The sequence below is a fragment of the Trichechus manatus genome, unplaced genomic scaffold (assembly GCF_000243295.1).
Source record: "Trichechus manatus latirostris isolate Lorelei unplaced genomic scaffold, TriManLat1.0 scaffold00014, whole genome shotgun sequence".
Classification (NCBI taxonomy): domain Eukaryota; kingdom Metazoa; phylum Chordata; class Mammalia; order Sirenia; family Trichechidae; genus Trichechus; species Trichechus manatus.
In genome coordinates, this window is record NW_004443950.1 from 1,031,891 (window position 1) to 1,059,604 (window position 27,714).

General features: G+C 56.1%; 2 protein-coding genes across 6 annotated transcripts in view; both read left to right on the forward strand.

Moving 5' to 3' along the window:
• Window positions 1-24,818, forward strand: part of SLC12A4 (solute carrier family 12 member 4) — a 37,276-nt gene extending 12,458 nt beyond the window's left edge. Inside the window, exons 3-26 of one of the 5 annotated variants that reach the window (XM_004371468.2) lie at window positions 3,597-3,692; window positions 7,695-7,789; window positions 9,262-9,393; window positions 13,041-13,187; window positions 13,304-13,358; window positions 14,636-14,766; window positions 16,010-16,251; window positions 16,369-16,583; window positions 17,020-17,184; window positions 17,264-17,362; window positions 17,610-17,667; window positions 18,032-18,206; window positions 18,617-18,735; window positions 20,145-20,243; window positions 20,527-20,646; window positions 20,866-20,970; window positions 21,234-21,402; window positions 21,702-21,897; window positions 22,011-22,180; window positions 22,266-22,397; window positions 22,481-22,588; window positions 22,788-22,975; window positions 23,122-23,255; window positions 23,423-23,997. In XM_004371468.2, coding sequence (XP_004371525.1) covers window positions 3,671-3,692; window positions 7,695-7,789; window positions 9,262-9,393; window positions 13,041-13,187; window positions 13,304-13,358; window positions 14,636-14,766; window positions 16,010-16,251; window positions 16,369-16,583; window positions 17,020-17,184; window positions 17,264-17,362; window positions 17,610-17,667; window positions 18,032-18,206; window positions 18,617-18,735; window positions 20,145-20,243; window positions 20,527-20,646; window positions 20,866-20,970; window positions 21,234-21,402; window positions 21,702-21,897; window positions 22,011-22,180; window positions 22,266-22,397; window positions 22,481-22,588; window positions 22,788-22,975; window positions 23,122-23,255; window positions 23,423-23,514 — 3,168 coding nt within the window. In that variant the 5' untranslated portion in view covers window positions 3,597-3,670 and the 3' untranslated portion in view covers window positions 23,515-23,997. Of the gene's footprint in view, window positions 1-1,814; window positions 2,055-3,596; window positions 3,693-7,222; window positions 7,324-7,694; window positions 7,790-9,261; window positions 9,394-13,040; window positions 13,188-13,303; window positions 13,359-14,635; window positions 14,767-16,009; window positions 16,252-16,368; window positions 16,584-17,019; window positions 17,185-17,263; window positions 17,363-17,609; window positions 17,668-18,031; window positions 18,207-18,616; window positions 18,736-20,144; window positions 20,244-20,526; window positions 20,647-20,865; window positions 20,971-21,233; window positions 21,403-21,701; window positions 21,898-22,010; window positions 22,181-22,265; window positions 22,398-22,480; window positions 22,589-22,787; window positions 22,976-23,121; window positions 23,256-23,422 lie in introns of those variants that run through there. The other 4 variants (XM_004371467.1, XM_004371465.2, XM_012554172.1 and 1 more) reach the window with 4 other exon arrangements.
• On the forward strand, window positions 23,956-27,382 carry LCAT (lecithin-cholesterol acyltransferase). The gene is made up of 6 exons (XM_004371469.2): window positions 23,956-24,374; window positions 25,080-25,236; window positions 25,315-25,430; window positions 25,507-25,602; window positions 25,685-25,909; window positions 26,795-27,382. Exons 1-6 carry the CDS (start codon window positions 24,224-24,226, stop codon window positions 27,367-27,369), a joined length of 1,320 nt encoding a protein of 439 aa, XP_004371526.1. The 5' UTR covers window positions 23,956-24,223; the 3' UTR covers window positions 27,370-27,382.
• The last annotated feature ends 332 nt before the right edge of the window (window positions 27,383-27,714 follow it).

Sequence of the window (27,714 nt, forward strand, 5' to 3'; positions counted from 1 at the left end):
TTTGCAGAGTGATAGGGAGGACCAAGACAGCACCTGTTCATTCTTTATTCAAAAAACGTTCTGGCGCCAGGTACAGAGGATACTGGGGTAACTTAAAGACCCCCACATTGTCCTGCCCTTGTGAAATCCAGTCCAGTGGAGATGACAAACATTAATCACAGATTCCCAGCAACACATTTCTTCAAGACGGATACTAAAAAAAAAGACCACAAAAACGGTTGCCATTGAGTTGATTCCAAGGAGCAGCTGGTGGATTTGAACCACCAACCTTTAGGTTAGCAGCTGAGCTCTTAACCACTGTGCCACCAGCGCTCGGAGATGGGTACTAGGAAGGTAAATTGCCCTCAGGGGAACCCATATTTGTGTGGGTGGGGGCTGTCAGAGAAGTCTTCCACGAGGAGGTGGTATTGGATAAAGAGAAGTTTGGTGAGGGTGGGGCAGGAGGTAGGAAAGCATTCCTGGCAGTGTCCTTAGGTGGACCTGTGGCTGGGGAGGAGGGTGGCGAAGGATGAGGCTGGAGAGGTTGGCAGGGCCATATGAAACAGGGCCCAAGCCAGGGACTAGGGCTTTCTCTTCAGAAGAGATCGCTCTACTGTGAGCAGGGGAGAGAGCAGGGAGTACAATTGGAAGGCAGCTAATGTGGGCAGCCCATGGCTGAAGATGGCAGTGGTGTGAGGGTCAGGAGGTCAAGTCGAAAGGCCCCGCCAGCCCGATGGCTGTTGGGGAGGGGTCAGAACTGCGGTTGGCTGGGGGTCCCTTGCAAGGACTAGCAACTCTGATTCCACCCAGAGCTGCCGGCTGGGAGAAGGCAGCTGTCGGAGGGCGCAGCTCCTCAGGTCGGGCGGGAAGATACCATTCTGATATGCTAAAGCCTCTGAGTCAAAGGCAGAAAAACGGAGACAGACAAGTAAAATGGGCTCTGGAGTTTTCTGATAGAGAAAAAAGGAGCTGAAAGGACGGCCCAGAAAGACAAAGATATTAAAATAAAGCCAGTTGGATCAAGTTGTCTGAAGCAGTGGAGTAGAAAATGAAAGAGAAATATTAGGAGCAGGGACTTGGGTAAAGGAACCCCCCGGAGGTGAGACAATAAAAGAGAGAGTTAAAATGCAGGAATTTGGCTAAAGCGTCCAGTGTACTGTCCCAAAAGGGCTACCAGGGTGGGTGGGTGGAGGTTCGTTCTTCCCGAGGGGGCAGCAGCCTCTGGGGAAGGGGTCCTTGGGGACTCAGCCCCAACTCCTGCCTCGCACCCGGTCTGTCTTCTGTGTGCTTGGGCTTCCCCACAGGGTACTCAGAGTTTGTGGAGTCCTCTGTGGGCCCCAGGGACTCCCCAGCCACCTCCAACACGGAGAGGCTGAAGGGAGGGGTCGCGGGGCAGGGATGGGACTTTTCTGAAGGCACGGGGGTTCAGATGATGCTGGAGACCGGGAGCGGGTACTCAGGAATGGCGGGAGGTCCTGGGCAGGATTGGGGTAGTCTCTCCCTTTCCCCTCACTGAGTAACAGAAATGTCGCCGAGAGCTTACTAGGCACCGGGCTTATGGCCAGTGTACCCTGTGCCCCATCTCATGGAGCCCTCAGACAGCCTCAAGACGTGGGATAGCATTTCCCCACTTTACAAGTATCGCATTGGAGGCTCAGAGACAGCAGCCCCCAATCTCAGGTCACACAGGAGTCTGGCCCTCTCTCGGGTGCCTGTCGCCACTAGTTGTACGCGCGCCTGTTGGGGGGGCGTCAGCCTGCCAGGGCCCCCCCTCGGGGAGGAGCCGGCCCCAGCCCCTCCCGCTCCCCGCCCCCGAGGGGCGGCCAAGTGGGCGGGCGGAGGAAGTGAGCGCAGCGGGGAGGAATGCGCGCGGGCGGGGCGCGCGGGCCCGGGGCGGCGGGGACAACCCGGCAGGCGGCCGGGGTGGCAGGCGCGGCGGGGCGGAGCGCACGCGATGCCTCATTTCACCGTCGTGCCGGTGGACGGGCCGCGGCGCGGCGACTACGACAACCTCGAAGGGCTCAGTTGGGTCGACTACGGGGAGCGAGCCGAGCGGGACGACTCTGATGGTGAGGGCGCGCCCTGAGGGGCCATGGCGGGGCAGGGGCTCGGGCCACGCGGAGCCGGCCCTCACATACACACACATACACACACACCCGGACCTCGCGCGCACACGTCGATGCGGGCCCAACTTTTCTTCCTTGGCGCCGCCGCCACCAACTCCTGCTCTGCGCGCGCGGACACTCTTTTCCTCGGCACCCGGCGCCCGCTGCTGGGCCGTCATCCCCACTCCAGCTCCTCCCTGCTAGCCGCGGGCGGGGGCTGCAGACGTGGCTGGCGAGGGAAACCCGAGCTGCCCTACGCAAAAACAGCGCCGAGCCCCCATCCCCAGACTTTCCAGTCTGGGAGCACAGTGAGAGCCGGACCCCAGCCCCTTCCCTTTCTGGGAATCGGCCCATCCTCATCTCACCTCGCCTCCCCATTTGTGATTCAGCGTCTCTGTCCCCAAGATCACTCTTTTCCCCCTCTCCCCTCCTCCATCCAGGGGCCTCCCTGCTCTCTGGCCCGGCTGGTGAGAAGGGTGTGCCGGCCAGAGATGGTCTGTGGGTACCTGCCGGATCTGTGGAGCGCTCACTGAGCCAGGCTTGTCTAGACGCTTAACATGAATTAACTTGTTTAATCCTCCAACTAACCCGATGGGATAGATACTGTTAACTCGCATTTAGGGAGTAGTGAACGGAAGGTTGGAGTAGTTAGGTAACCTGCCTGTATGGGGTGGGATTCAAACCCAGGGCGTGAGACTCCAGCGCTTTAAGCTAGGTGTTTTGGCTGGGCTCCTCCTTCCTCCTCCGGGTGCCTGCCTCTGCCCCATTCCCTATCTCCTGCCCTAGGAGGTCCCCGGGGCGCTCCTTCAGGGGCGCTTGGAATGTGAGCATCCGGTGAGAACATGGGTCTGTATATGTAACAGCATGTGCATGTGTAATTGTGCTAGTGCAAGTGTGAAGCTGCAGGTATCACAGGGTGAAGGCGGGGTCAGGTCAGAGCATTCTCATGGCCACTTTGCTGCCTGGGTTATCAGTGATTAGGAGAGTGATATGACTGATGATGACCAATGCTGTGATCTGTGACTGACCGTGATGGAAACGTGTAGGAAACGTGTTGATGACGTGTCAGATGATGTGATCTTGACCTGACTCTGATCTGGCTGTGATATTAACATGTTTAGAACACATGACTGAGGTGATTCATGCCTGATGTAGGTGATGACCATATGTGTGTGAGACCTCACTGCCGTGGAGGATGGTGCTGGGGCAGTCAGAGACCTGTGTGGAAATGTCACAGGAAGGTAGCATGGGCTGCTGTATATCCTGGAGGTTACCCACTTGACAGCTACATGTGTGTCCCCATACCCTCACCTAGCCCTAGCCTTGTCCAAGTGGTCAGAGCAGGACCTCCCTGCTTCCTTATCAGTCCTGGGAGGCCTTCTTTTTCTTCCACAGAGGCTGGGCTGCATCCCTAGGGTCAGCCTCAACCAGTGGGCAGGAAGCACTGGCCCTGCCTTGGCCCCTCACAGGGTGACTACAAGGACCTAGAACCACATTGGCTGATCCCTCTAGGCTAGGCCAGCTCCACCCACTACCCCCCTTCCTCCTCCCCTCTTACTCCTTTTCAGCCTGACCTTGGCTGTAGGATGGGGGACACCCTACGCCCTGGTGAGTGATTTTGATCCTTCTTGGTGGGGACTGCAAAGGGTTGGGGAAGCCAGAAACAGTGAGCCTCATGTCTATCTGCTGGGGGTCTCAGCCTGGTACCTGAATCTCTCCAGGTTCACATCTTTCCTCCGAGGGGCCTATGGATCTGCTCTTCCAGCTCCACCCCAGCCTGTGGACAGTGCGGGGAGGTTCTGGAGGAGCACCCCAGGAAGATGCACTTGTGCCCAGGGATCAGGAGGGTCATCCAGCCACCTGCAGCTTGTACATTCACAGTTGCTGAGGGAACACACATACATGTGTACCACACAGGCAGTCCCCAGGCTCAGGTTCACTGGGGGTCTCAGGTGGTATCTGAGCAGCTTTGGCCTGGCAGGCATGCCCAGACCTGCCCTGGAATTTTTGGAATAGCTGAGGCCTGAATGGGTAGCCTGAAGCTGAGGGCAGACATCCAGCCACTGCTCAGACCCCCCCCCCCCCGCCACATCCCCACAATCCCATGGAGGAGGCTTTGGGGAACTCTAAGGAGTGCTCCTGGGTGTCTGGCACCACCTTGTCGCTTTTCTGATGCATCTACACAGTTGGAAGAGTGGGTGTTGCTATCTTTATTTCATAGAACAAGAAACCAAGGCAGTGCAGAGAGGGTAGGTAGGTTGCCCTAGGTCCACAGGAGGTGGGCCAGGAATCCAAGCCAGGCTGCCAGCCATCTGGGCACACAGAGGCCTGGGAATGTGGACCCCTGGCCAAATCGCATCTCCCAGACACTCCTCTCTATTTAAGGCTGGTGCTGTACCGTAGGGGTACACCCTGGGATGAATGCTCAGAGGGCACAGAATAAGAGCAGGGAACCTGGAGCCCAGCCCCGATCTGGGTCTGGTGGACCCTGGCACTCCAGGACCCAGGTCTGGCCCTCCTGAGTGACCTTTGCCTCTGAACCTCTCAAGTCTTTGTTGCTAAAAGGGAGTAAATGATACATACCTGGGGTGTTGCTATGAGGACTAGAGCTGCCCTGGAATGATGGATGAAGGGACAAAGGATTGGCTGGGTCTTGGAGGACCATCCACAGGCATTTTTCTTGTGTTTCTATATGCTCAGCTCTGTATTTCCTGGACAGGAGAACAGTCTCCTCAGAGACAAAGCAACAATGGTGGGGCAGGCTGCAGTGCCTAAGTTTAGGATAGTTTATAATGTACTTCCAACCTACTTCCACAAAAAAATAAGAAGAGGTAAGCAACAAAAGTTCCTCCCCCAGGGCTGGGGGCCATGGTCTCAGGGCACATCTAGCTCAACTTGCATAACATAGTTTATAAAGAAAATGTTCTACATCCTACTTTGGTGAGTAGCCTCTGGGGTCTTAAAAGCTTGTGAGTGGCCATCTAAGATACGTCTACTGGTCCCACCCCATCTGGAGCAAGGGAGAATGAAGAAAACCAAAGACACAAGAGAAAGATTAGTCCAAAGAACTAATGGACTACAACTACCGCAGCCTTCACCACACAGCTAGATGGTGCCCGGCCGCCACCACCGACTGCTCTGACAGGGATCACAATAAGGGGTCCCGGACAGAGTGGGAGAAAAATGTAGAACAAAATTCTAACTCAGAAAAAAGCCCAGACTTACTGACCTGACAGAGACTGGAGAAACCCCAAGAGTATGGCCCCCAGACACCCTTTTAGTTCAGTACTGAAGTCACTCCTGAGGTTCACCCTTCAGCCAAATATCAGACAGGCCGGTAAGACAAACAATAACACATGTAGTTCAAGCGTGTATATGAAACTAAATGGGCACACCAGCCCAGGGGCAAGGAAGAGAAGGCAGGAGGGGACACGAAAGCTGGACGGATGGAATGGGGAACTCAGGATTGAGAAGGGGAGAGTGTTGACACGTCACGGGGTTAGCAACCAATGTCACAAAAACAGTATGTGCATTAATTGTTTAATGAGAAACTAATTTGCCCTGTAAACTTTCACCTAAAGCACAAAAATAAAATAAAAAGTTCCTCTCCCACAGACCTGTTACCATCAGAAAAATCAAAAACCATGCACAGGAAGGGGGCAAGTACTCTGAGATGAAACAGATGGTGACTGTATCTTTGGAATAAATTTAGCTTGGAGATTCCTGGCAGCCAAGGCAGAAAGAGAAGTAAGATGAGTTCTATAGCTGCCATTTTCTGACAAAATGAAGTATCTGACTTCTTTAAGAAAGATACTTTTTTGTCATGGAAATCCAAGAGTAATTGTCAGAGGTCTCTTACTGAAGGGCCATCAATGAAATGGGCAGTTGCTGAGTTTTCAGATTCTTCTTGTGGCTTCTCCTTATTCTGACCCTGAACAAACATTGAGGGTACAGCAAATATTGTAGGGTGTCTGAGGAACTATGTGACATGGCCCCCAACAAGCTTTATCATGCTTTGGTGCCCCCTCTTTATGGCTTGATGTCCAGCCACCTCTGTCCACTGTTCCATTGACATTGGCCTATTTGCAGTTAGCGAACATAGGATTTAGTTGCTTGGCTCACTTAGCTAATACAAGTTGCTGAATGAGGCTCATGTACCACTTTCACATGCTGTGGGAAAGAAGAGCTGATTTTGCCCTGGAAAATTTTGCCTTGGAAATTGTCATGGGCACACTTACCTGTCAGTTTCCTTGGATGATAAAAGAAATCCACTGGGCAGCACCTGCTGAGTGGTTGTTGGCTCAGAGAGGGCAAGTGAAATTTCATACCCAGAGCAAGAGGATGTATCAGATGGAGGAGCATGCATCAGTCAGCATTCTCAGTTGCAAACACAGAAAAGGTTGCTGGTAGCTCTCATAGAACCAGGCTGGGCCAGCGCATGGTGCAATTACACCACCACTTTGGGCTAGTGATGACACTTCCATCACCATACATCCTGTCAACATGGCTGCCGTGAAAACTGCACACTGCTGCCACAGTAGCTACCGTCCAACATCAAGGTGCCTTCTTTGAAAGAAGCCAGGCTGTCTGGATTAAAAACATGCAGCATCTAGAAAAGGAATACTTGGTGTCTTCTGCCTGCATGATGGAAAGCTGGGGCTGTTACCCACCAAGACTCACAAGGGACAAGATTCTGAAAACAGGGAAGAGTGTGAATGCTAGGCAGCCAGAAAAAGCAGCTGAGTGATGAGGGGGGAGAGGTAGGCTTATAAAAAGGAGCTTCTGGCCCCTTTCTGCAAGGTTTCCTTGCCTCCTAGGCACTGTCTCACCAGCCTGATGCTGGTAGGGGTGTGGGGGTGGAGGGGTGGACAGTCACACGGACCTGGTTTGGGGGCAGGGAGGCTAACAAGCGGTCTCCTGCCAGCAGCCCCTGCTACCCAACCACCCTCCCCTTCCTGGGCCCTGTACAGTCCAGCACCCACCCTGCCTGGCCGTCATCAAAGACCCCGACACGCTTTGCGCCCACTTCCACCATTCTCACTGTCTGTGGCTTGCCCGGCCTCCCAGCATCCCCCTGGCTACCTGCGCCAGGACGCCCCCACGCAGTGCATGGTGAGATAGCTAGCGGGAGGTCTGCCGGCCATGGCGGCGGAAGGTGCCCTCTGCGGCTTTGTTTATCTGGAGGGCAGCACTTGGGGTAGCCCTGAGGACACAGAGCCGTTGGCTCCAGGGACGTTGGGTATTCCAGACCTGCTTGGGAAAGTGGGGGTGGAGGGAGCCCTAAGGGTAGGCCAGGACCAGGCCACGCCCCTTCTGGTAGGCTCCGCCCCTGGGTGTTCACCTGTGCCTTTGGTAGTGTGGTTGGGGCCTTCCCAACAGTGCCCTTCTGGAGGGAATGATGCGCTGGGTTTTGGTCACTGGCTGCACCACTGTTATCTCTGGCTCTTCAAGGAGGTGGGCAGGGTGTGATGGGGAGACAGGCCCAGCCTGGTCACACAGGCCTTCAAAATGTTGTAATGAAGTTTTGGAGCCTGGACTGCTGGGGAGGAGTACAGGCTGGAGGCTCAGGAGGCAGCCACTGACTGGGATTCTGTCTCTCTTTCTCCACAGGTCATGGCAACCACAGAGAGAGCAGCCCTTTCCTTTCTCCCTTGGAGGCTTCCAGAGGAAGTGACTACTATGACAGGAACCTGGCACTGTTTGAGGTATCTAAGGAGCCATTTTGGGCCACAGGCGTGGCAGGCAGGTTGACCCAAACCTTAGCTAAGCAGGCTGGCTGGAAGGTGGGAGGTTGTGCCTCCTATGTCTCGACTCCTCCTCCAGTCTCCCCTTGTCTGCCTCACTCCCTTGGCAGCCAAGTGGTGGTTTCTTTGGCCCTTTGAACTGAAACTGCTTTTCCAGAGTCCAGTCACAACTCCACCCCCATCTGTCCCCTCCAGGGGTCATCACCCTTGACTTACTTGCATCCCTCAGCAAGGTGACCACCCCCTCAGGATTTCCCACCTCAGGATTTTCTTTCTTCTCTTGACTTCTAGAACTTCTCCCAGTCCAGATTCTTCTGTCTTCCATGGACTCCTTGTCCTTCCTGGTTGGCTCTTCCAGCTCTGCTCCCTTCTCATTCACTCAGGCCTGTTCCTTCCCATTAGATCTGCCCCATCTTTGTCAGTGGACACCTCTCTGGAAAGAGTCCTAAATTTGTGCCTCTGAACATGAATTTTGTCCTTTTCAGACTTAAACTGAGAAGTGACGTCTGGACTTAAGACATGATTTAAGCCCTTGAACTCTGACCCACATATCCAGCCCACCCCACAGAAGTCCTGTAGGCTTCTCAATCTCCACATGCTCCCAAGGGCCTGCATCTTTGCTTCTCACTCCAAACCAGCTTCTCCCTTGTGTGTAGGGTCAAAGCTAACAGACGGGGAAAGGCCTGCATATGGTTAGGAGGCAGGTAGAGGCATGGTGCTGGAGAGGCCACAGGAGGAGCAAAAACCTCGTCAGGGGTGGAGGTAGCAGAGCGTAAGCTCTTGGGAGGCCTCTTGACCTGGAAAAGCATCAGGGTTCTTCAGTGAAGGTCTTGACCAGGCCCCACCTGAGGATGGGTTGGGGAGCCAGGCTTCTACTTGGAGCCTCTGCTGGCAGCTGCTGGGGCCTGGGGGGAACACCATCCAGGAAGATCGGGGTTTGAGCTGACAGGAGAGACTTCGTTTGTCCCAGACATCCCCCTTTTGACTTCCTCAGTTCCCCGGAGTAACTGGGGTAGGCTTTTTTGTTGGGGTGTTGAGTGCAGAGGTGAGCCTGAGCAGCCCAGTCATAGCCGGGAGGTGGCCAGCAGAGCAGGCAGGCAGTTATCAAGGATGAAGTGTGCCACCCTCCTGCCTGCCAGCCGTGCCCTGCCCACTCTCCCCTGAGGCAGATGATTTTCACAAATAGGCTGGCAGTGATTGCAGCTAAGGTGGGGCAGAAGGAAGCACTCGCTGCGCTGTTCCTTTGAGTGCCATGAGCTGGGGTGTGGCGCCCACACTGGTTCAGTTGGCTGGCTTAGGCTTCCCCAGGCGAGAGCTAGGATCAGGCCCAGGCCTGCCTCAGGGCTTGGCACAGAGCCAGGCTGCTGGCTACACACAGGTAGTCTGGTGCCAGGCTGGCCCGATGCCAACTTGCCCTGTGGCTCTGTTTACAGGAAGAGATGGACATCCGCCCAAAGGTTTCATCTCTCCTGGGCAAGCTTGTCAGCTACACCAACCTCACGCAGGGCGCCAAGGAGCACGAGGAGGCTGAGAGCGGGGAGGGCACCCGCCGGAGAGCCGCCAAGGTAAGCTGGTCAGGGGCAGTGGAAGGGCCACACCTGGGAAGACAGATACAGCACCATGGAATGGCAGTTGCCTCATATGGTTGTGAGTGCTTCTGGGAGGTAGGTGCAGGTGTGATGAGCATGGAGGAGAGGCCCTTATGCCTTGGGTTAAAGGAGACTTCAAGGAGTGGGCTAAGGAAGAGCTTCTTGGGAGCAGAGGGCCAGGGAGGACCTAAGAAATGACAGTGAGAGTGACAGCTGCCCTTTACTCAGCCCTCACTGTGTGCCAGGCACTATGCTAAGCAGTGGGCCTGGATTCTCATGTTATCCTCACAACAAAGCTGTGAAGCAGGTGCTCTTGTCATCCACATTTTACAGATGTGGAAACTGAGTATCGGGGACGTTAAGAACTTGCCTAGGGTGACTCAGCTAGATGAGATTGATGCGTAACACTGGGAGATGGATTTGTGGATTCACTGTGAGATATGGAACTGTGCAGAATGATAGATCACCAGCATTGCATCAGGGTGTTGAGGTTGTTGCCTTTGGAGCCAGGAACCTGGTTGTCCTTTGGAGACTATGTGACCCGGAACACATGATGCTGCATTGTTCCAAGGCTCCACTGGCAGACTCCTTCAACAACCCAGAGTGGGGGGACATGTATGTGTATGACAGGAACATGACACTGTCTCTTGGCCTCCTAGTCCTTTCCTGATCCCATCGTCAGGTCAGCATCCAGGTCTCTGGCCCTGTGCCTTCCTCTTTCTTCAGAAAGACTTTGCATGTGATTTACTCATCTCCTTTGTGTGACAGGGTTCAGTTTAACTGAGGGTTGAGTTTTTTTCCTGTGTTTTCAGCTGGAAGGCAAGGGGCTTTCCCTCTCTACCTCCTGATTCCCTGAGGTTTGGGAAGCAGGTGTGTTTGAAAGGAGCTTGGGCCTGGGACTAGCTGTGGTGTTCTTGTTGAAGGTTAGCGCAGGCAGAAGGAGCTCTTTTGGGATAAACCAGGCTCCTGGTCTCAAATCTGCTCATGAGATTTGGGCCTTGTTGGGCAGGCCAAGGATGGAGGCTGAAGTGCAGCCCTGGCTTTGTCTTTTCAGGGGCAAACCAGCCTGCACTTCAGAGAAGACAGCCAAGGCCAGGTCCTAAGGTCTCACAGACCCCCACTCCATCCAGCTGGTTGTGGTTTTGCTGGCATATTCTGGGCTGTGGATAGTGGAGAACTCTGTCTGTCCCCATGGGTCCCCATCCAGCCCTGGAGAGGAGTTATACCCTCCCTTCTGCTGCTGCCACAAGACCCCTGGGTGCTCACAGTGAGTGGCAGGACCCTTGTGTAAGGGCCTCCTGTGTCCCTCCAGGCCAAGTCCAGGAAGCTGGGGGTAGAAAAGCCCCTAAGGGAGGCTAATGCAGATCTCAGTAGGAGTGGTGGAAGGAAGCCTGGGTTGGGCGAAGGGCCAGGGGCCCTGGCCTAATGGGGAGCCTGTGGGGATGGTGGGGTCCAGCGTCAGCTTAGCTGCTCAGCTCTCCTGGCCTTTGGGGAAGGCTGGGAGGGGATGGCTGAGCATCCCAGCTCTAGTAGCTTTTCCATGGAGGAAGGAGAGACCTGAATGAGTCCACAGGGAGTCTGTAGAAAGCTAGGAAGTTTGGACTTCTGAGTTGTGGTCCCACACAAGGTGGATCTGCACAGGGGCCTCAGAGAAGGAAGACTTGAAGCAGGAAGGGCGGGTCTCCAGTCAAACCATGCCAAGACCCAAAGGAGCCACTCTGTGGAGCCACTGGACTCCGGCCTGCTGACCTTCTGAGACTGCTGGAGGTTATTTGGAGATGCAGAAGGCATTTCTGGCCTTGCCCTTTCCCAAACTGCCCTTTTCCAGGAGTGAGTCAACCTGGGGTGGGGGTGGAGCTGGGAGCCCTTGCCACCACTATCCATCAGGTGGTCCAGGGCCTCTGAAAGGGGCTCAACCAGAGTACAGATGAAGTATATCTGTCATCTGCACTGTGCAGGACAGTTGGAGGGATCATTCATTCCTGTCTGGACCCTTCTAGGCTCTCCCAAAGTCCTTTAGGCTGCACACAGATCCTGCTCCAGGCCTGGACCCTTCAACGAGTTCCTATGGTCACATAGTTCTCACAGAGCAGCAAGAGGCTTTTCTGGGGCCCCCAGTGGAAGCTGTCAGGTCCCTCTACCCTGGGCTGCACTCATGGGGGCTCAGTGCTTCAAGGTGGCAGTCCTGCCTCTGCTCTCAGCCCCTGCCCTGGCCTCCTGGCTCACTTCTATTCTGCTCTGATCTTGGATTCCTCAGCCCTTAGATCATCGAGAAATCCTGTCTGGAGATCTCCATGTTAGCCCTTCCTCACCTGCTTTGCAGCTGGAGTCTCTACTCGCTGCAGGATTTTCCCAGCAAGGAGTCCCAGGGGCCTTCAGACGTACCTCTCACCACATTCAGGCATACCTTTGGTCACATTACATGCAGGGCCTGCTGGTGCTAGAACAGTGCAGAACCCAGGTCAGCCCCAGTGTATTCATGAGACATATGAGTAAACAGTTACCATGATCTGTAGTGACCACTATGATAACCAAAACCAAACCCGTTACCGTTGAGTCGATTCCGACTCTTAGTGACCCCATAGGTCAGAGTAGAACCGCCCCATAGGGTTTCCAGGGAGCAGCTGGTGGATTCGAACCATTGACCTTTTAGTTAGAGGCCAAGCTCTGGTAACCACTGCGCCACCAGGGCTCCACCATTATGATAGAAGGGTATTTCAGATGCTGATGCAATGCGGGAGGGAATACCAGCTCTACCTAAGGCAACCCAAGGACACTTCCTGGAGCATGTAACAGTTAAACTGGATCTTAAAGGCTGAAGAGGAGTTTGTTAGGCAGGGCTGACCATTTCCGGCAGAAGCCAGAACATGCCTAGGTTCAGAAGTCTGATGAACCCATGTGGTCAAGGGCTGGGGCTAACAAGGAAGGTGATGCGGTGGGTCTGGTGGCCCAAGCCCAGGAGTCTGTCTGGACCACACACTGGATTACAGGGTGAGGCAGAAGGTTTGCAGCAGGGAGGATGAGGTCAGACTTAGTTTTCAGAAACCTGCTCTGGCAGCAGAGTAGGCTGGAGGTCACCACCCAGGTGCCCCAGGTGCAAGGGACTAAGGCTGGGGCGAGGCAGGCTGATGTCAGTGCAGCATGGGAAGGAGACTGGGCAGGGTGCAGTGTCCATTTGGACTGCAGTTGGGGAATTGGAGAGAGGGAGGGCCAGGGATGACTTGTGGGGCTCTGACTCGGGTGACTTGGGGCCTTCTGGGTAAGAAGGTGGGAATCTAAGACAGACCTCTCTTTTCCATAGTTTAAAAGAGAAAGGAGGAAAGGGCAGGGGCAGTACCTTAAGAGAGATGTGAGGCTAAAAAGCTCACACGTGGGGTTTTGAAAAGAATCAGATTTTACACCTTCCTAGTCCTGAACTTCATTCATATATGAAAATCAATATAGACATTATAGCTGCCACTCACCCCCTGCACTCCTCAGGGCCCCATCTGGGGTGCCTTCTTCACCCTGTCCTTGGGCAGAAAGCCTGGGAATGGGCTGCTGAGTGACTAGGGGCTGGCTCTCCATGGTGCATCTGGGCCCCTTTGATGCTCAGCACACCCTCTCCCCTCCTACCTGCACAGGCGCCCAGCATGGGCACCCTCATGGGAGTGTACCTGCCCTGCCTGCAGAATATCTTTGGGGTCATCCTCTTCCTGCGGCTCACCTGGATGGTGGGCACGGCTGGGGTGCTACAGGCCCTCCTCATTGTGCTCATCTGCTGCTGCTGCGTGAGTCTCCTGGCTGGGGCAGGGGTGGGGGCGGGCGGGCAGGCAGGCACTGGCCATGACTGCCCCACAGAGGCCCCCCTCCGCCCCTGGCTGAGGTGCTCACCTCCTTCCCACAGACCCTGCTAACGGCCATCTCCATGAGCGCCATCGCCACCAATGGAGTGGTACCAGGTGGGTAAGCACTGCCCCAGGCCTGGTGGGAGAAGGGGGCCCAGAATCCACCTGACATCCCCAGGAGCCCTCACCCCACCCCTAGCAGTTCTCTGGTAGGTCCCAATCCTTGGCTCTCATGGCAGAGCCACCACTTAGAAGCTTCCTTGCTTGACAAAGTTTGAGACTACTGTTGTGTTTGTTTTGTTTTAAATTATTATTATAAAAGTAACACCAAAAAAAGGCAATGAATGTTACCATAAAAGGGTTTGAAAGTGCAGAAAAGTGTAGAAAGGAAAATTGGAAGCACCCATAATCCCACCATCCTGAGATGATTACTATTAGCCTTTTGGTGTATGGGCTTATGTTCTTACAGAGTGTTGGCTGGTATATATAAACAAGCATATAGAATGTATATGTGTATATTTCCCAAATGTTGAATACTGTTCGGTGTTTTGGCAGTATTCTCCATGGTAGGATATAACCTGGTTTATGTGATTCTTCTCCTGCTTTTGGGTTCTGCTTTTTCACTATTGTAAAAATTGTTGTCATGAACATCTTTGAACATGAATCTCTGTTCACACCCCTGGCAGTTCCCTTAGGAGAGAGTCCTAGATGTGGGATTACAGCATCAGATGGCTTGACCTTTTTAAAATTTTCTAATCACTTTAAAAATCTTGATCAGATCTCTCAGCAGGAAAGTTGTATCAGCCTGAGATGCAGCCAGTGGCATGGGAACACTTCTGTCCCCTGGGCCCAATGCTGACTCTGTCAGTCTTACCAGAGGTGTTATATTCTGACAGAAGCACAGACTCGGCAGGAGAGTTGGCTGTGGACACTCACCTGGTGGCAGGCCTGTGCCAGGCCCTAGGGACAAAAACTGAATGAGTCACAGCCCTGCCCTGGTCTGGAGGGGTCAGACTAGCAAAGGCATGGCCCTCGGAGTGGTGAGGAGTGCTGAGATAGGACACACCCAGCCAGAGGAGGCTGTGAGGACCATCTCAAGTGGATGGAGTTGGAGGACAGTGGGCCGCTCAGCCACTGCTGTGACTTAGGCTGCCCTAACAAGGTTGTCATTTCCCTGGCCCGTGCTGGGCATTGGAGTCAGACAGGAATGGAGCCCAACCCCAGCCCAGCATTTGCTAACCATGCAGCCTTGGCAAATCTCCCGACCCCTCTGCTCATCTGTAAATGGGAAAAGCAGTCCCTGCCTCCCTGGGTGGTTGTGAGGGCTTGTCATGGGGAGTCCTTTTTGAAGAAGAACCAGCCTCGACTTGTGTATACTTGCTTTGCTGTAGCTGGGGGCTCCTATTTCATGATCTCCCGCTCGCTGGGGCCAGAGTTTGGAGGTGCCGTGGGCCTGTGCTTCTACCTAGGAACGACATTTGCAGCTGCCATGTATATCCTGGGGGCCATTGAGATCTTGCTGGTGAGTCAGCTGAGCCTTGGCCAGCCCAAATCATGTCCAAACAGTCCCTTCCCCAGAGGCCCAGGTTCTGAAGGTTAGGATATGGGAAGCCTCCTTGAGGGAGAAAGCTCTTTGCTCAAGCCAGCCTCCCCCGATCAGTTTGGATAGTCAGGGAAGAGGTCTGGTGCCTTCCTCTTAGCCCTGGATCTTCACGTCCACCTGGGCATGGTCTCAGCCATGCAGGTGCTCTATGAACTGTAGAAGGAATGTGGGGATTAGGAAAAACAAACAGGAAATCCAGGAGCAGGGTCCATGCTTCAGGCAGAGGACCAGGAGGTAGGGATTGCCCAGTCAGTCCCTTGGAACATCTCCTGCTCTCTGGCCCCCCCAAGGCTGGGCACCTGTCACCCTGTGCACCCCACTGTTCCTTCCCACTGGCTGGGCAGTGGCAGGTCTTGGTGGTGACAGAGACTGCCTCCGGGCCTCTCTTGGTTCTGCCCAGCTTTGTTGCCTTAGGGCTCTGTTCCAGGGCCTTTTCAGACTCAGCCTCTCTTTGCCTCCTAAATCAGGGTGAGCAGCACCAGCACCCGATCTGGAGCCCCACCGGCACTCTGGCTCAGCCTCCCATTTCCCACTGAACAGCCCCAGCCAGTGGGAGAAGAGGTGGGGGGCGAGGGCAGTGGGTAGTGACAGTTTGTCTTTTCTGTTTCCCATATTCCTTCTACAGTTATTTGGAATTCTTCCGTAAGGAAAATTTGTCCCTTCTCTTATTAATTTATTTAATCCTTTGAGTGATAATCCAATACTGTTACTATTTTGTTGCTCAGATTGTTCCAGCTTTGGCTATTGGGAGCTCTTTCAGGTTGGCTTCTGTGACTGGAGCCTCTTTTTTTTTTTTTTTTAAATACCTTTATTGAGATACAATTCACCCATTTAAAGTGTGCAACTCATTGGTTTTAATATATTCACAAAGCTGTACAACTGTCATTACAGACAAGTTTAGAACATTTTCATCACCCCAAAAAGAAACCCTCTACCCATTAGCAGTCACTCTCTATTCTCCTTCCCTTCAGCCCCTGGCAACCACCGGTCCATCTCTATGGGTTTGCCAGTTCTGGATGTTTCATACAGATGATATCGTACAGTATATGATCTTTTATGACTGGCTTCTTTTGGATACTCTTTTAAAGAGGAAGCCAAGATGGACAGGTTTCCCTTTTCAACTAGGAAGATCAAACCTTCTTTATGCATCTTCTTGTTTCAGACCTACATTGCCCCGCCGGCTGCCATTTTTTACCCAACAGGCGCCCACGACACGTCAAGTGCCACCCTGAACAATATGCGGGTGTACGGGACCATCTTTCTGACCTTTATGACCCTGGTGGTGTTTGTTGGTGTCAAGTATGTGAACAAGTTTGCCTCACTCTTCCTGGCCTGTGTGATCATCTCCATCCTCTCCATCTATGCTGGGGGCATCAAGTCTATTTTTGACCCTCCTGAGTTTCCGTAAGTAATGCAGGAATACATCCTCGCAGCTAGTAGGTCAGCCTTTGGTGCCCTGCGTACCAGGGACTGCAGGCTAAGAATAGACTGGGCGGGTACCAATGCCTCTATCACTTGCAGAGTGTGCATGCTGGGCAACAGGACCCTGTCCTGGGACCAATTTGATGTCTGTGCCAAGACGGTCATGGTGGACAATGAGACAGTGGCCACCCAACTATCAAACCTCTTCTGTCATGGCCCTAACCTTACCACTGACTCCTGCGACACCTACTTCCTGCTCAACAATGTGACTGAGATCCCCGGCATCCCCGGCGCAGCTGCTGGTGTTCTCCAAGGTGCGTTCTTCCTCCCGTCCTCCCGCTTCTGAGCCCCCAGGCCGAGCAGGAGGCAGGGAATGACCATGGAAGGAGAGCAGAGCACAGAGCCGTCCTTGTGCGGCCAGCTCGGGAATGAGGGATAGATCTGGCTGCCTTCCCAGCCCAGCAGTGTCCTCTCTGCCTGGCTCTTGGCGGCCGGGTTTCGGGTAAGCAGAGCCTGTTTGGCTGATGTCCCAGGCCTGTAGCAGCCCCCAAAAAGCTCTGGCAGCCCCTCTCCCCCCCGCCACCAGCCCCCTGATACTTCCTGGAGATGTTCCCACAAGAGCCATAAAGGGCCTCTGTCTAGGAGGCAGGCAGTGGCGGGGCTCTGGCTGGTGATTCAGCCACCTTTGCCTATCAGAACTTCCTCGGGGAGCTAGGCAGGGCTGTGGTGGTGATGCTGCTACCCCTGCAGAAAACCTGTGGAGTGCCTACCTGGAGAAGGGCGAGGTCGTGGAGAAGCATGGGCTGCCTTCCACTGACAGCCCTGGCCTGAAGGAGAGCCTGTCCCTGTATGTGGTGGCCGACATCGCCACATCCTTCACCGTGCTGGTTGGCATCTTCTTCCCTTCCGTAACAGGTGAGCCTCTCTTGCCCATCCACCTAGTCCTGGCCCCACTCCTAGTGAGTCGCTGAGGGAGTCTCATCTTTTTTTGGAGGCATTATGGCTGGCTCAAACCGCTCTGGAGACCTCCGCGATGCCCAGAAGTCCATTCCAGTGGGAACCATTCTGGCCATTGTTACAACTTCCCTTGTGTGTATCCTTTGCCAGGCCTGGGGCAGGGCAGGCAGGGCAAGAGGCACATGCCCTGCACATCACACACCCACGCACATGCACATCTCACCTCCGTGCACACGTGCACGCGCTCAAGGAGCACGTGTGTGCGTGAAACCCTCCTTGGGTATAGGTGTCCCAACTAAGTGCTGGCTGAGGGTTGGGCGACTGGGACGTGGGTCCTGTGGGGGGAGTGAGTGGGAGCCTAGCTTTCCTTGACACAGCCACAGACTTCAGCAGTGTGGTTCTGTTTGGTGCCTGCATTGAAGGTGTGGTTCTCCGGGACAAGTGAGTGAGTTGGGCCCCTCTCGGTGGCAGTGGGCTCAGCTTTTGCCTGCCCAGACACCAGGCTCCCCCTCCACACACACACACATGGTCCCACACACGTGGCCTCAGACAGCTGGTTTCCAATGGCAGTTTGTCCCACCAGGTGGGTCAGGCCCCACCAGGAATTTTGCTCCTGAGAGAATGGTGATTTCAGGGCTGGGCCGGGGCTGGGTGCGGAGGGAAGGATAGGGGCCTGCAGACTGGCCTTATCTGCTGAGGGGCCAGAGCTCTGCCCACCAGAGCCATTGTCCTAACTCTTGACATTCCTCCCTCTGGGGCCTGGGGGGCTCCTCACACAAGCATGGCCTGAGCTTGGCCTCTGCAGGTATGGCGATGGCGTCAGGAGGAACTTGGTGGTGGGCACATTGGCCTGGCCTTCACCCTGGGTCATTGTCATCGGCTCCTTCTTCTCTACTTGTGGTGCTGGCCTACAGAGCCTCACTGGGGCACCCCGTCTGCTGCAGGCCATCGCCAAGGACAACATCATCCCCTTCCTCCGGGTGAGCTCTTCTACGCTCCCACAGCCTGGGTGCTCCTGGCCCGTCACAACAGTTGGGCGACAGAGGTCAGGGATATGGAAGGGGCACTTCCTGCTGGGATGGAGCCCACAGTGGCCCCAGAGATATGTAGCCAGCCATGTGGAGGAGCTAAGCGGCCCTGGCCCTGATGTTGACAGAGCTGCTTGGACCCAGAATCTTCGTGGCCTGTCTATCGCTCATCCCAAGCAGAGAGGCCTGGAGAGGTGGGGGGTGGGGAAGCTGGTGACACTTATGGGGGGTGTGTGGCCTGTGCCCCAGAGGAGGGAACTGGAGGTGGTGGAGGCCAGGTTGTGGCTCATGGCCTAAGGTGTGGAATGGGGTTATAGGACCAGCTTCTTCCCTTCCTGACCCTGCTAGCCCTGTGCCTGCAGGTGTTTGGCCACAGCAAGGCAAATGGTGAACCAACGTGGGCGCTCCTCCTGACGGCACTTATTGCTGAGCTTGGCATCCTCATCGCCTCCCTAGACATGGTGGCCCCCATTCTATCCATGTGAGCTGGAGCCAAGACAGGGTGGGGTGGGTGCTGGGTGGCTACGCCCTCTGTTGCCACCCTCCCTCATAGGGATGGTCTTGGGAAGGACTGGCCCTGGCACCTCCCCGTGGCCCTGTCTGGTGTTGAGGGCACAGCTGGGAGATGTGCCAGGATGTGTGGGGATGTTTGCCTGGCAGGACTCAGCCTACCCCTTCAGTCAGGAGTGAGCCTGGACTTACACAGAGGTTGTAAACAACAGGAGACCCCCACAAGAGCAGGCAGCCAGCAGACTTCCATCCCTGGGGCCTTGATAAAGCCACCACTGCCCTCACCCATCCATTCTCAAAACCCTTTTAAAGTTCTGGAATGAGCTGGGCATTTGAGTCTGCTAGTGCCCTGGGGGGGGTGGTCAGCATGTGGCAGTGTCAGGGGGTCCCTGAGGCAGAGCTGGTTTGGTTGCTTTTGGGACCCACATCCACGCCTCCTCGCACATCTGACTCCACCCCAGATGCTCCCTCTTGCTTGTTCAGTTATCAAGGGCTTGCCCTTCACTGCCCACTCAGCCTGCAGAGCCGACAGCACCCCCAGGCACCCCCGCCCAGCCACAGCCAAGCCTGCAGGAGTCAGCGCTCTCTCTTCCCCCCAATATACTTCTGCTACTCGACTCCACCCACACATAAGTGCATACCTGAAACTGTTCTTGCTCCAGCCAGAGTGTACATCTCAGCCTTTCTCACATGGCTTTTCCTGGCAGCACCTGATAGGGCTGGGCACTCCCCGCTCACTGAGGGCCCCAGCCCCCTAGCATGCCCACTCCAGTGAGTCCTCCTGCCTTTTCTGCCATTCCTCCTGCCAGCTGAGGGAAGAGGTTGGTGTCTGTCCCCAAACTCAGCCCTTTGCACCTTGGCTGTCTTCCCTGAAAGCTCACACAGTAGGCCTCTCACCCACGTCCCACACTCCCGCGCCCACCACATTGTCTCTCAAGTGTCTCAGTGTATTCAAAACAGTCCCTGTCATCTTCTTATGACCTGCTACCCCTCCTGACATTCACGACAGCCCCTCATCCAACTGCTCATCTAGGCCAGAGGCCTGTATCTCCTCTAGCCGTTTCCACACACTGAGCAATTAACCATTCCTCTGCACTATTCTTTTCTACCCTCTATACTTGCTGTTTCCCCTGCCTGCAGCCCTCTCCCCACCTCCACTGTCTGCGAACACTTGGCTCTGAGGCCACCTTTCCTTTGGTAGTCCTATCCATCCCCAGGCAGGGTGGTGTCCCTTGGATCCATGCTGTTCAATGTGTCCTGTGAGCCTGAGCCCCTGCAGGCAGGACTGTGACATAGCCCAGTGCCCTGAGGAGGGCAGGGACATTGAGTACCTGGCTGCCAAGGAAGCTGCTCTGCGCCAACCACCTCCCTGTGCTGTAGGTTCTTTCTGATGTGTTACCTGTTTGTCAACTTGGCCTGTGCCGTGCAGACGCTCCTGAGGACCCCTAACTGGCGGCCCCGGTTCAAGTACTATCACTGGTGAGTGCCAGCTGGTCATGGCACTTTGGAGTGAGCCCAGTCCACTGACACAAGAGATTGTGGGGATCAGGAGCCCCTTTCTGGACAGGGTTTGCATTTCTTGGGCAGCAATTGCTGTTGGTGCAATGCTGTGGTGAGGGGCATTTTGGGACTGGGGGGGCTTGGCCCATTTTTCCCACCCAGCTTCTGACATCAGACCTGACAGGGCCACCAGGGCAGGGGATGGGCTACGGCTTGGGGCCCTGCTGGTCTGATTCTGCCCCTCTCCCACTCCCCGGCCCAGGGCCCTGTCCTTCCTAGGCATGAGCCTCTGCCTGGCCCTGATGTTTGTCTCCTCCTGGTACTATGCTCTGGTTGCCATGCTCATCGCAGGCATGATCTACAAGTACATTGAGTACCAAGGGTGAGTGGGGCTGCTGCCTGGCCTCTACCTACAGCATGCATGGCACTGCGGGTGTCTGGTTGGGTCACACAGGAAGGTGTGTTTGTGGTAGGGAGCTGAGCCATTCTTCACCAGCCATCATGAGGGCTGAGGGACTGGAACTCAGTCCCTCATATACATAGGCATCGACAGAAGCCCTGGTGGGACCAGGGACTCACTAGCTTATGGTGGCATATACAGGGCTGAGAAGGAGTGGGGTGACGGGATCCGAGGACTGTCCCTGAGCGCTGCCCGCTACGCACTATTGCGGCTAGAGGAGGGGCCTCCTCACACCAAGAACTGGCGGTGAGTTCACACCCACACTGGCAAGGGCTGCCTCCAGGTTCTCAGATGGCACTCAAGGGTGGTTAGTCAAGAGATGCTGGCTCCCCCTTCTTACTCCACGATCCCCATCTTGGGGTTGCTGGGGACACCCTCCTGTTTGTTGAGCCCTCGGATCCATGCTACCCAAACTTGTGGGACTCGCAGTCCAAGGAGGGAAGAGGAGGAGGGCTCCCTGGAAATCTCTTGCCCTGGTCTCAAGCTGCCTCCCCACCTGGTCATCACAGGCCCCAGCTGCTGGTGCTGCTGAAGCTAGATGAGGACCTACACGTGAAGTACCCACGGCTCCTCACCTTCGCCTCCCAGCTTAAGGCTGGCAAGGGCCTGACCATCGTCGGGTCTGTCATCCAGGGCAGCTTCTTGGAGAGCTATGGCGAGGCCCAGGCTGCTGAGCAGGTGCCCGCTGCAGGGGGAAGGGTGCTGAGCTGGGCCAGAGGTGTCTGAACTATAGCTGGCATGGAGGGTAGGGGACCGGTCCAGCCTGGCCAGCCAGGTAGACAGCATAGGTGCCACCTGAGAACTGGAGCAAGGTGGGAATATCTGTCCCATCTTGGAAACATGGCCTCTGTCTGGGCAGTTTGCCCCTCTCCCTCTCCCACCCCCCAAATGGTTGTGTGCCCTAGGGCTCTTGGGAGGGAGCTGAGCAGAGCAGAAGTTGGTGGCCCTGCCTTCTGACCCTGGTGTGTTCCCCCCAGACAATCAAGAACATGATGGAGATTGAGAAAGTGAAGGGCTTCTGCCAGGTGGTGGTAGCCAGCAAGGTGCGTGAGGGGCTGGCCCACCTCATCCAGTCTTGTGGCCTGGGCGGCATGAGGCATAACTCAGTGGTGCTGGGTTGGCCCTACGGTTGGCGGCAGAGCGAAGACCCACGTGCCTGGAAGACCTTTATTGGTGCGTCAGGAGCCAGGGCCTGGGCTGGGCCAGGTGGGACGGGACGGGTGCCAAGTGAGGTGGCAGAGGCAGAAGGGTCAAAGGCAGGCAGTGAGCAGAGCCCCTCCCCTCAGACACTGTGCGCTGCACCACGGCCGCCCACCTGGCCCTGCTCGTGCCCAAGAATATCGCCTTCTACCCCAGCAACCATGAGCGCTACCTGGAGGGCCACATTGATGTGTGGTGGATCGTGCACGACGGTGGCATGCTCATGCTGTTGCCCTTCCTGCTGCGCCAGCACAAGGTAGGCAGGTGGATGGCCATGGGTGAAGTGCTGGGCCCTTGGAGGGGTGGGTGTGACTAAACACCCACCTGCTCTGCTGAGGCAGGTTTGGAGGAAGTGCCGGATGCGCATCTTCACAGTGGCCCAGATGGATGACAACAGCATCCAGATGAAGAAGGATCTGGCCATCTTCCTGTACCACCTACGCCTTGAGGCCGAGGTCGAAGTGGTGGAGATGGTGAGCTGCCCTCCCCTACCTGTCCACGCTGGCTGGATGCCTGGCCCCATCCCTCCTTGTCCTCATGACCCCCTCTCTCCCAGCACAACAGCGACATCTCTGCCTATACCTATGAGCGGACACTGATGATGGAGCAGCGGTCTCAAATGCTGCGGCAGATGAGGCTGACCAAGACTGAGCAGGAGCGAGAAGTAAGTCAGAGGCCTTGGTTCCAGCCAGGGGCGGGTGCAGGGCTGGGTCTTTGGACATGCCATCATGTGGGGCATCAGAATGACTCCCCCAGCCCCATCCAAGCCAGCTTCAATTCCTCTGAGGTTGGGGGGTCAGGTTGGGTCAGCCAGGCCCCCTTCTTGCTGTAGCACTGAGGCTGCCTCCTCTGATTTTCCTCAGGCCCAACTGGTCAAGGACCGTCACTCAGTCCTGCGGCTGGAGAGCCTGTACTCAGACGAGGAGGACGAGTCTGCAGCTGGGGCTGACAAGATCCAGATGACATGGACCCGAGACAAGTACATGGCAGCTGAGTCTTTGGATCCCACCCATGCCCCTGACAACTTCCAGGAGCTGGTGCACATTAAGCCGTGAGTACAGAAAAAAGGGCTCCAGTCACCTAAGGTCTAGGGGTGGAAGGTGGGGTGGGGACAGACAAGTTCTATGAGTGAGCCTGGGCCGGGGATTCCTTGGTGGAATGTTCACCAGGACCTGTGATTGGCTCCGTTGTCTGCAGGGACCAGTCCAATGTGTGGCGCATGCACACAGCCGTCAAGCTTAATGAAGTCATTGTCACACGCTCCCACGACGCACGCCTGGTCCTGCTGAACATGCCCGGCCCGCCTAAGAACAGCGAGGGTGACGAGAACTGTATCCCTTTGTCGGGGGACAGGCAGTGGGGAGGTCAGGCCAGGAGCTCCTCTCCGTGGGTGCCCTGGGCGGGGGTGGCCCAGGTTGCCCCTACTCTGATGGATGGGCAGACTATCCCTGGGTACCCCTTGGCCCTGGTGTTGCCTCCTTGACCTGATGCCCTGCAGACATGGAGTTCCTGGAGGTGCTGACTGAAGGCCTGGAGCGGGTACTGCTGGTGCGTGGTGGTGGCCGTGAAGTCATCACCATCTACTCCTGAGCCCAGTGCAGCCTTGTGGCCTGGAGTGGAGGTATCCAGGGTAGCAGCCCCTTCCCAGCACCTGCCTGCCAGCACCACTATTGGCCCTGCCTGGGACCCAGCTTGCTAGGTCTCCTTGGAACCAGCCTGGGCTTGGCAGTGGCGATGGATCCGAGGTCCTGTGAGACCTGGGAAGGTTTGGGGCCTGTCCCACCCAGCACCTGGGAGGCCTACTCTGGTTGCAGAGACTGGTGTGGGGTGATGTGAGGTTTGAAGGCAGCTGGCCCAGCCTGGCCCAGGAGCACTATTTATTGTATATTTATTGTTTGGATGTCATCAGAAGAAGAAAGGAGGGCAGCGTGGGAGGGGTGTCCGGCCCAGCCTGCCTGCGGGAAGGCCTGGCTCAGGCTACTGTGGGCAGGGACCCCCCCACCAAGCCAAGCTGATTGGAGCTGGCCAAGCTGACGCCTAACTTTTTTCAATAAAACATTGTGTACTTCTGGGCCTCCTGCTGTCCCGGCTCTGTTTCCCCTGGCACCAAAGGAAGAAGGCGGAACTGAACCCAGGCCCAGAGCCAGCTCCTGGAGACCGTGCCCCTTTCCGGCCATCTCTGGCCACCCCCATTGGCCAGGCTGTCCCTCCCCTCCCACTAGCCCTGGGGCCCTCCCACCGCTCTCCAGATAAGGCCAGCCGAGGTCTGCTTCAGTGGGCAATAGGCACTAGGGCTGGAATGGGGCTGTCCGGCTCCCCATGGCAGTGGGTGCTGTTGCTGGGGCTGCTGCTCCCCCCTGCTGCCCCCTTCTGGCTCCTCAATGTGCTCTTCCCCCCGCACACCACGCCCAAGGCTGAGCTCAGTAACCACACACGGCCCGTCATCCTCGGTAAGCCCCCGCCAGGCCCCTGATGTACCAGGCGAGACCCTGGGGAGCCTGGATCCCAGCCCCCGGTGGCAGACCCAGCCAGGACCCTTCTGCCCCTGCACTAGCCCTGGTATCTGCCTCCATGTTCCAAGAGGCCAAAGACTTGTCCTACAGAGAACTTGCCCCCTTCCCCCACCACACTCTTGCTGTGTCCTGAGTCCTCTGTCCCAGGGGTTGGGGAGTGCCTGAAGACGTGAGCAGAGCATTATGAGCTGCAGTCAGCTGCAGCCGCACCAGACCCTGGGCCCAGCCCCACTACTCCTTCCTCAGCCCCCACCCATCAAGAACAAGATGCCCAGCCCAGGGCAGGAGAGGCCCATTAAGCCCAGACCCCTACCCTAGGCCCAGCCCCTACTCCCCCACACCTATTTGTTCTCACCTTGGACTTTGACAATAATGAGAGCGAGGCTTGCTATTTGCTTTGCAGAGGCAGGGGTCAGTGGCCCTGGCCCCTGTACCTTCTGTGCTCGAGGGGAGCCTGGGCTTTGGGCTACTGGGGGACAGGGGGAGGGAAAATCAGAAAGAGGATCAGTGTCCTAAGTGTCCGGGGGTTGAGGGCAGGGGAGACCAAGGTGTGGGGCTGGTGACTGCAGTGTCTTGGGGGGTGAGACTGGGTGGGGGCTATGGGGGATCCAAGGGGTCCAGAGTGAGGGCCGGTGCCCACAGTACCTGGCTGCCTGGGGAATCAGCTGGAAGCCAAGCTGGACAAACCAGATGTGGTGAACTGGATGTGCTACCGCAAGACAGAGGACTTCTTCACCATCTGGCTGGATCTTAATATGTTCCTGCCCCTTGGAGTAGACTGCTGGATTGATAACACCAGGTGCATGCCATCCCCTCCACCCCAGCCCCCATGCCCTGCCCTTGGCTACTGGCCTGCTGAATGTCCTGCTGCCCCCAGGGTTGTCTACAACCGAAGCTCTGGGCATGTGTCCAATGCCCCCGGTGTACAGATCCGTGTCCCTGGCTTTGGCAAGACCTACTCTGTTGAGTACCTGGACGAAAACAAGCTGGCAGGTGTGTGTATTGGGGGAAAGGGCAGGGGCTCCAGGAGCCATTGCCAGAACCCCCAATGCTGCTGCCACCCCTACAGGTTACATGCACACGCTGGTGCAGAATCTGGTCAACAATGGCTATGTGCGGGATGAAACAGTGCGGGCTGCCCCCTATGACTGGCGGCTGGAACCCAGTGAGTCTCTGTGGGTGTCAGGCTCGGGTGGGGGCAAGTGACCCCTGACGCTGAAGGCCCTGACCCCACCCACCACCTGCAGGCCAGCAGGGACAGTATTACCAGAAGCTCGCTGGGCTAGTGGAGGAGATGCACACGGCCTACGGGAAGCCCGTCTTCCTCATCGGGCACAGCCTTGGCTGCCTGCACTTGCTCTACTTCTTGCTGCAACAGCCCCAGTCCTGGAAGGACCGATTCATTGATGGCTTCATCTCTCTTGGGGCCCCCTGGGGTGGCTCCATCAAGCCCATGCTGGTCCTGGCTTCAGGTGAGTGGCCTGTTCACCCACATCCTGACCATCAGCCTGCCCTCACTCCAACTTCTGTTCATGATGCCATCCCAGGCTGGCCTCTGGAAGTGTTGCCTCCTTCCCCTGGGGCCCTGGCATGGGTCCCCAAGAGCAATGAGCCCGACCTGGACCACTAGGATGACTCCTGCCAGAGTGACAGGGATGACAAAGGGGAAATAAACCCAGAGGAAGCGACCCCCAGCAACCTTACTCATAACCCGAGGCTGGTTCCCTGTGGCCCCAGGCCTTGCCCTCCCAGCTTTCAAATGCCTTCTGCTCTCAAGAGCCCCTTTGCCCAAGGATCTGCCCTACTAAGGGCCAGGCCCTAGGAGCCCCTCCTGCCCTTTCCTGAGGAGTGGCAGCAGGGACCCAGCACTGACATCACTGCTACCTGCTGGGCACAGCCAGACTCGGCCTTGCCCGTAGAAACTCACAGTCTGGTGGGGGAAACAGAAACACATCAGGTAATCACACTGATAAATGCCAAACAGACAGGGTCTCGTTGCCTCCTTCCCAGACACAACTCTGGCCCTGTGCAGCACAAGCCCCAGAATCCAACAGACACTTGTCTGAGGGGGAAAAGCCAGCACTACCACCCCACCACCACCATTCATACCCATCCTCAGGACACCCCTCCCTGCCTTCCTTTTGAGGCCCCACAGAGGTGCCATCGGGACTTCTCATTTAAGAAGCACACACTGAGCACCTACTGAGTGCCAGGCCTGTTCTAGTCTGTGGCTTGGAGCTGATGTCTGTTTTGGGCAGTGACAAGATTCAGGATCCATCTGAGCCTGGGCTGGGGGCAGAGTGTGGGCTGTGGGTGGCCCAGCCTGGCTCCCCACCCACCTTGCTCCATATCCACAGGTGACAACCAGGGCATCCCGATCATGTCCAACATCAAGCTGAGAGAGGAGCAGCGAATGACAACCACCTCCCCCTGGATGTTTCCCTCCCGCCTGGCGTGGCCTGAGGACCACATATTCATTTCCACACCCAGCTTCAACTACACGGGCCGTGACTTCCAGCGCTTCTTTGTGGACATGCACTTTGAGGAAGGCTGGTACATGTGGCTACAGTCACGTGACCTGCTGGCAGGGCTCCCAGCCCCTGGGGTGGAAGTGTACTGTCTGTATGGCGTAGGACTGCCCACACCTCACACCTACATCTATGACCACGGCTTCCCCTACACAGACCCTGTGGCTGCACTCTACGAGGACGGTGATGACACGGTGGCTACGCGCAGTACTGAGCTCTGTGCCCGCTGGAAGGGTCGTCAGCCGCAACCTGTGCACCTGTTGCCCCTGCACGGGACACAGCACCTAAACATGGTCTTCAGCAAACAGACACTGGAGCACATCAATGCAATCCTGCAGGGTGCCTACCGAAGTGGCTCCCCTGTACCCCTGGCTGCCAGCCCAGGGTCCTTACCCCCTGAATAAACTTTCCTTTGCTGTTCTAAGCCCAAAGGTGTGTGTTGTGGGATAAGGGGAAAGCACTAGGGTTCACACACCAGGATTCCCTCATCATCGGCCACAAGCCAGAAGCTTTATGGAACACGGGGCAAGGTGGGCTCTATAAAACTGGGACTGAACTACATACCCACTCTCCCGGTTAGCTGTTTGGACAGCCTGTCCTGTGCCTGCCTCTGTGCCAGGCATGAGACTGGAGCCAGCTGTACATACAGCCATGGGATGGGGGCACACGCAGCTTAAGGTACAGGGAGAAGATCAGAGCTGGCCCTCCCAGCACCAAAAGGGCAAGCAAGAACTCACCTCTAGACAGAG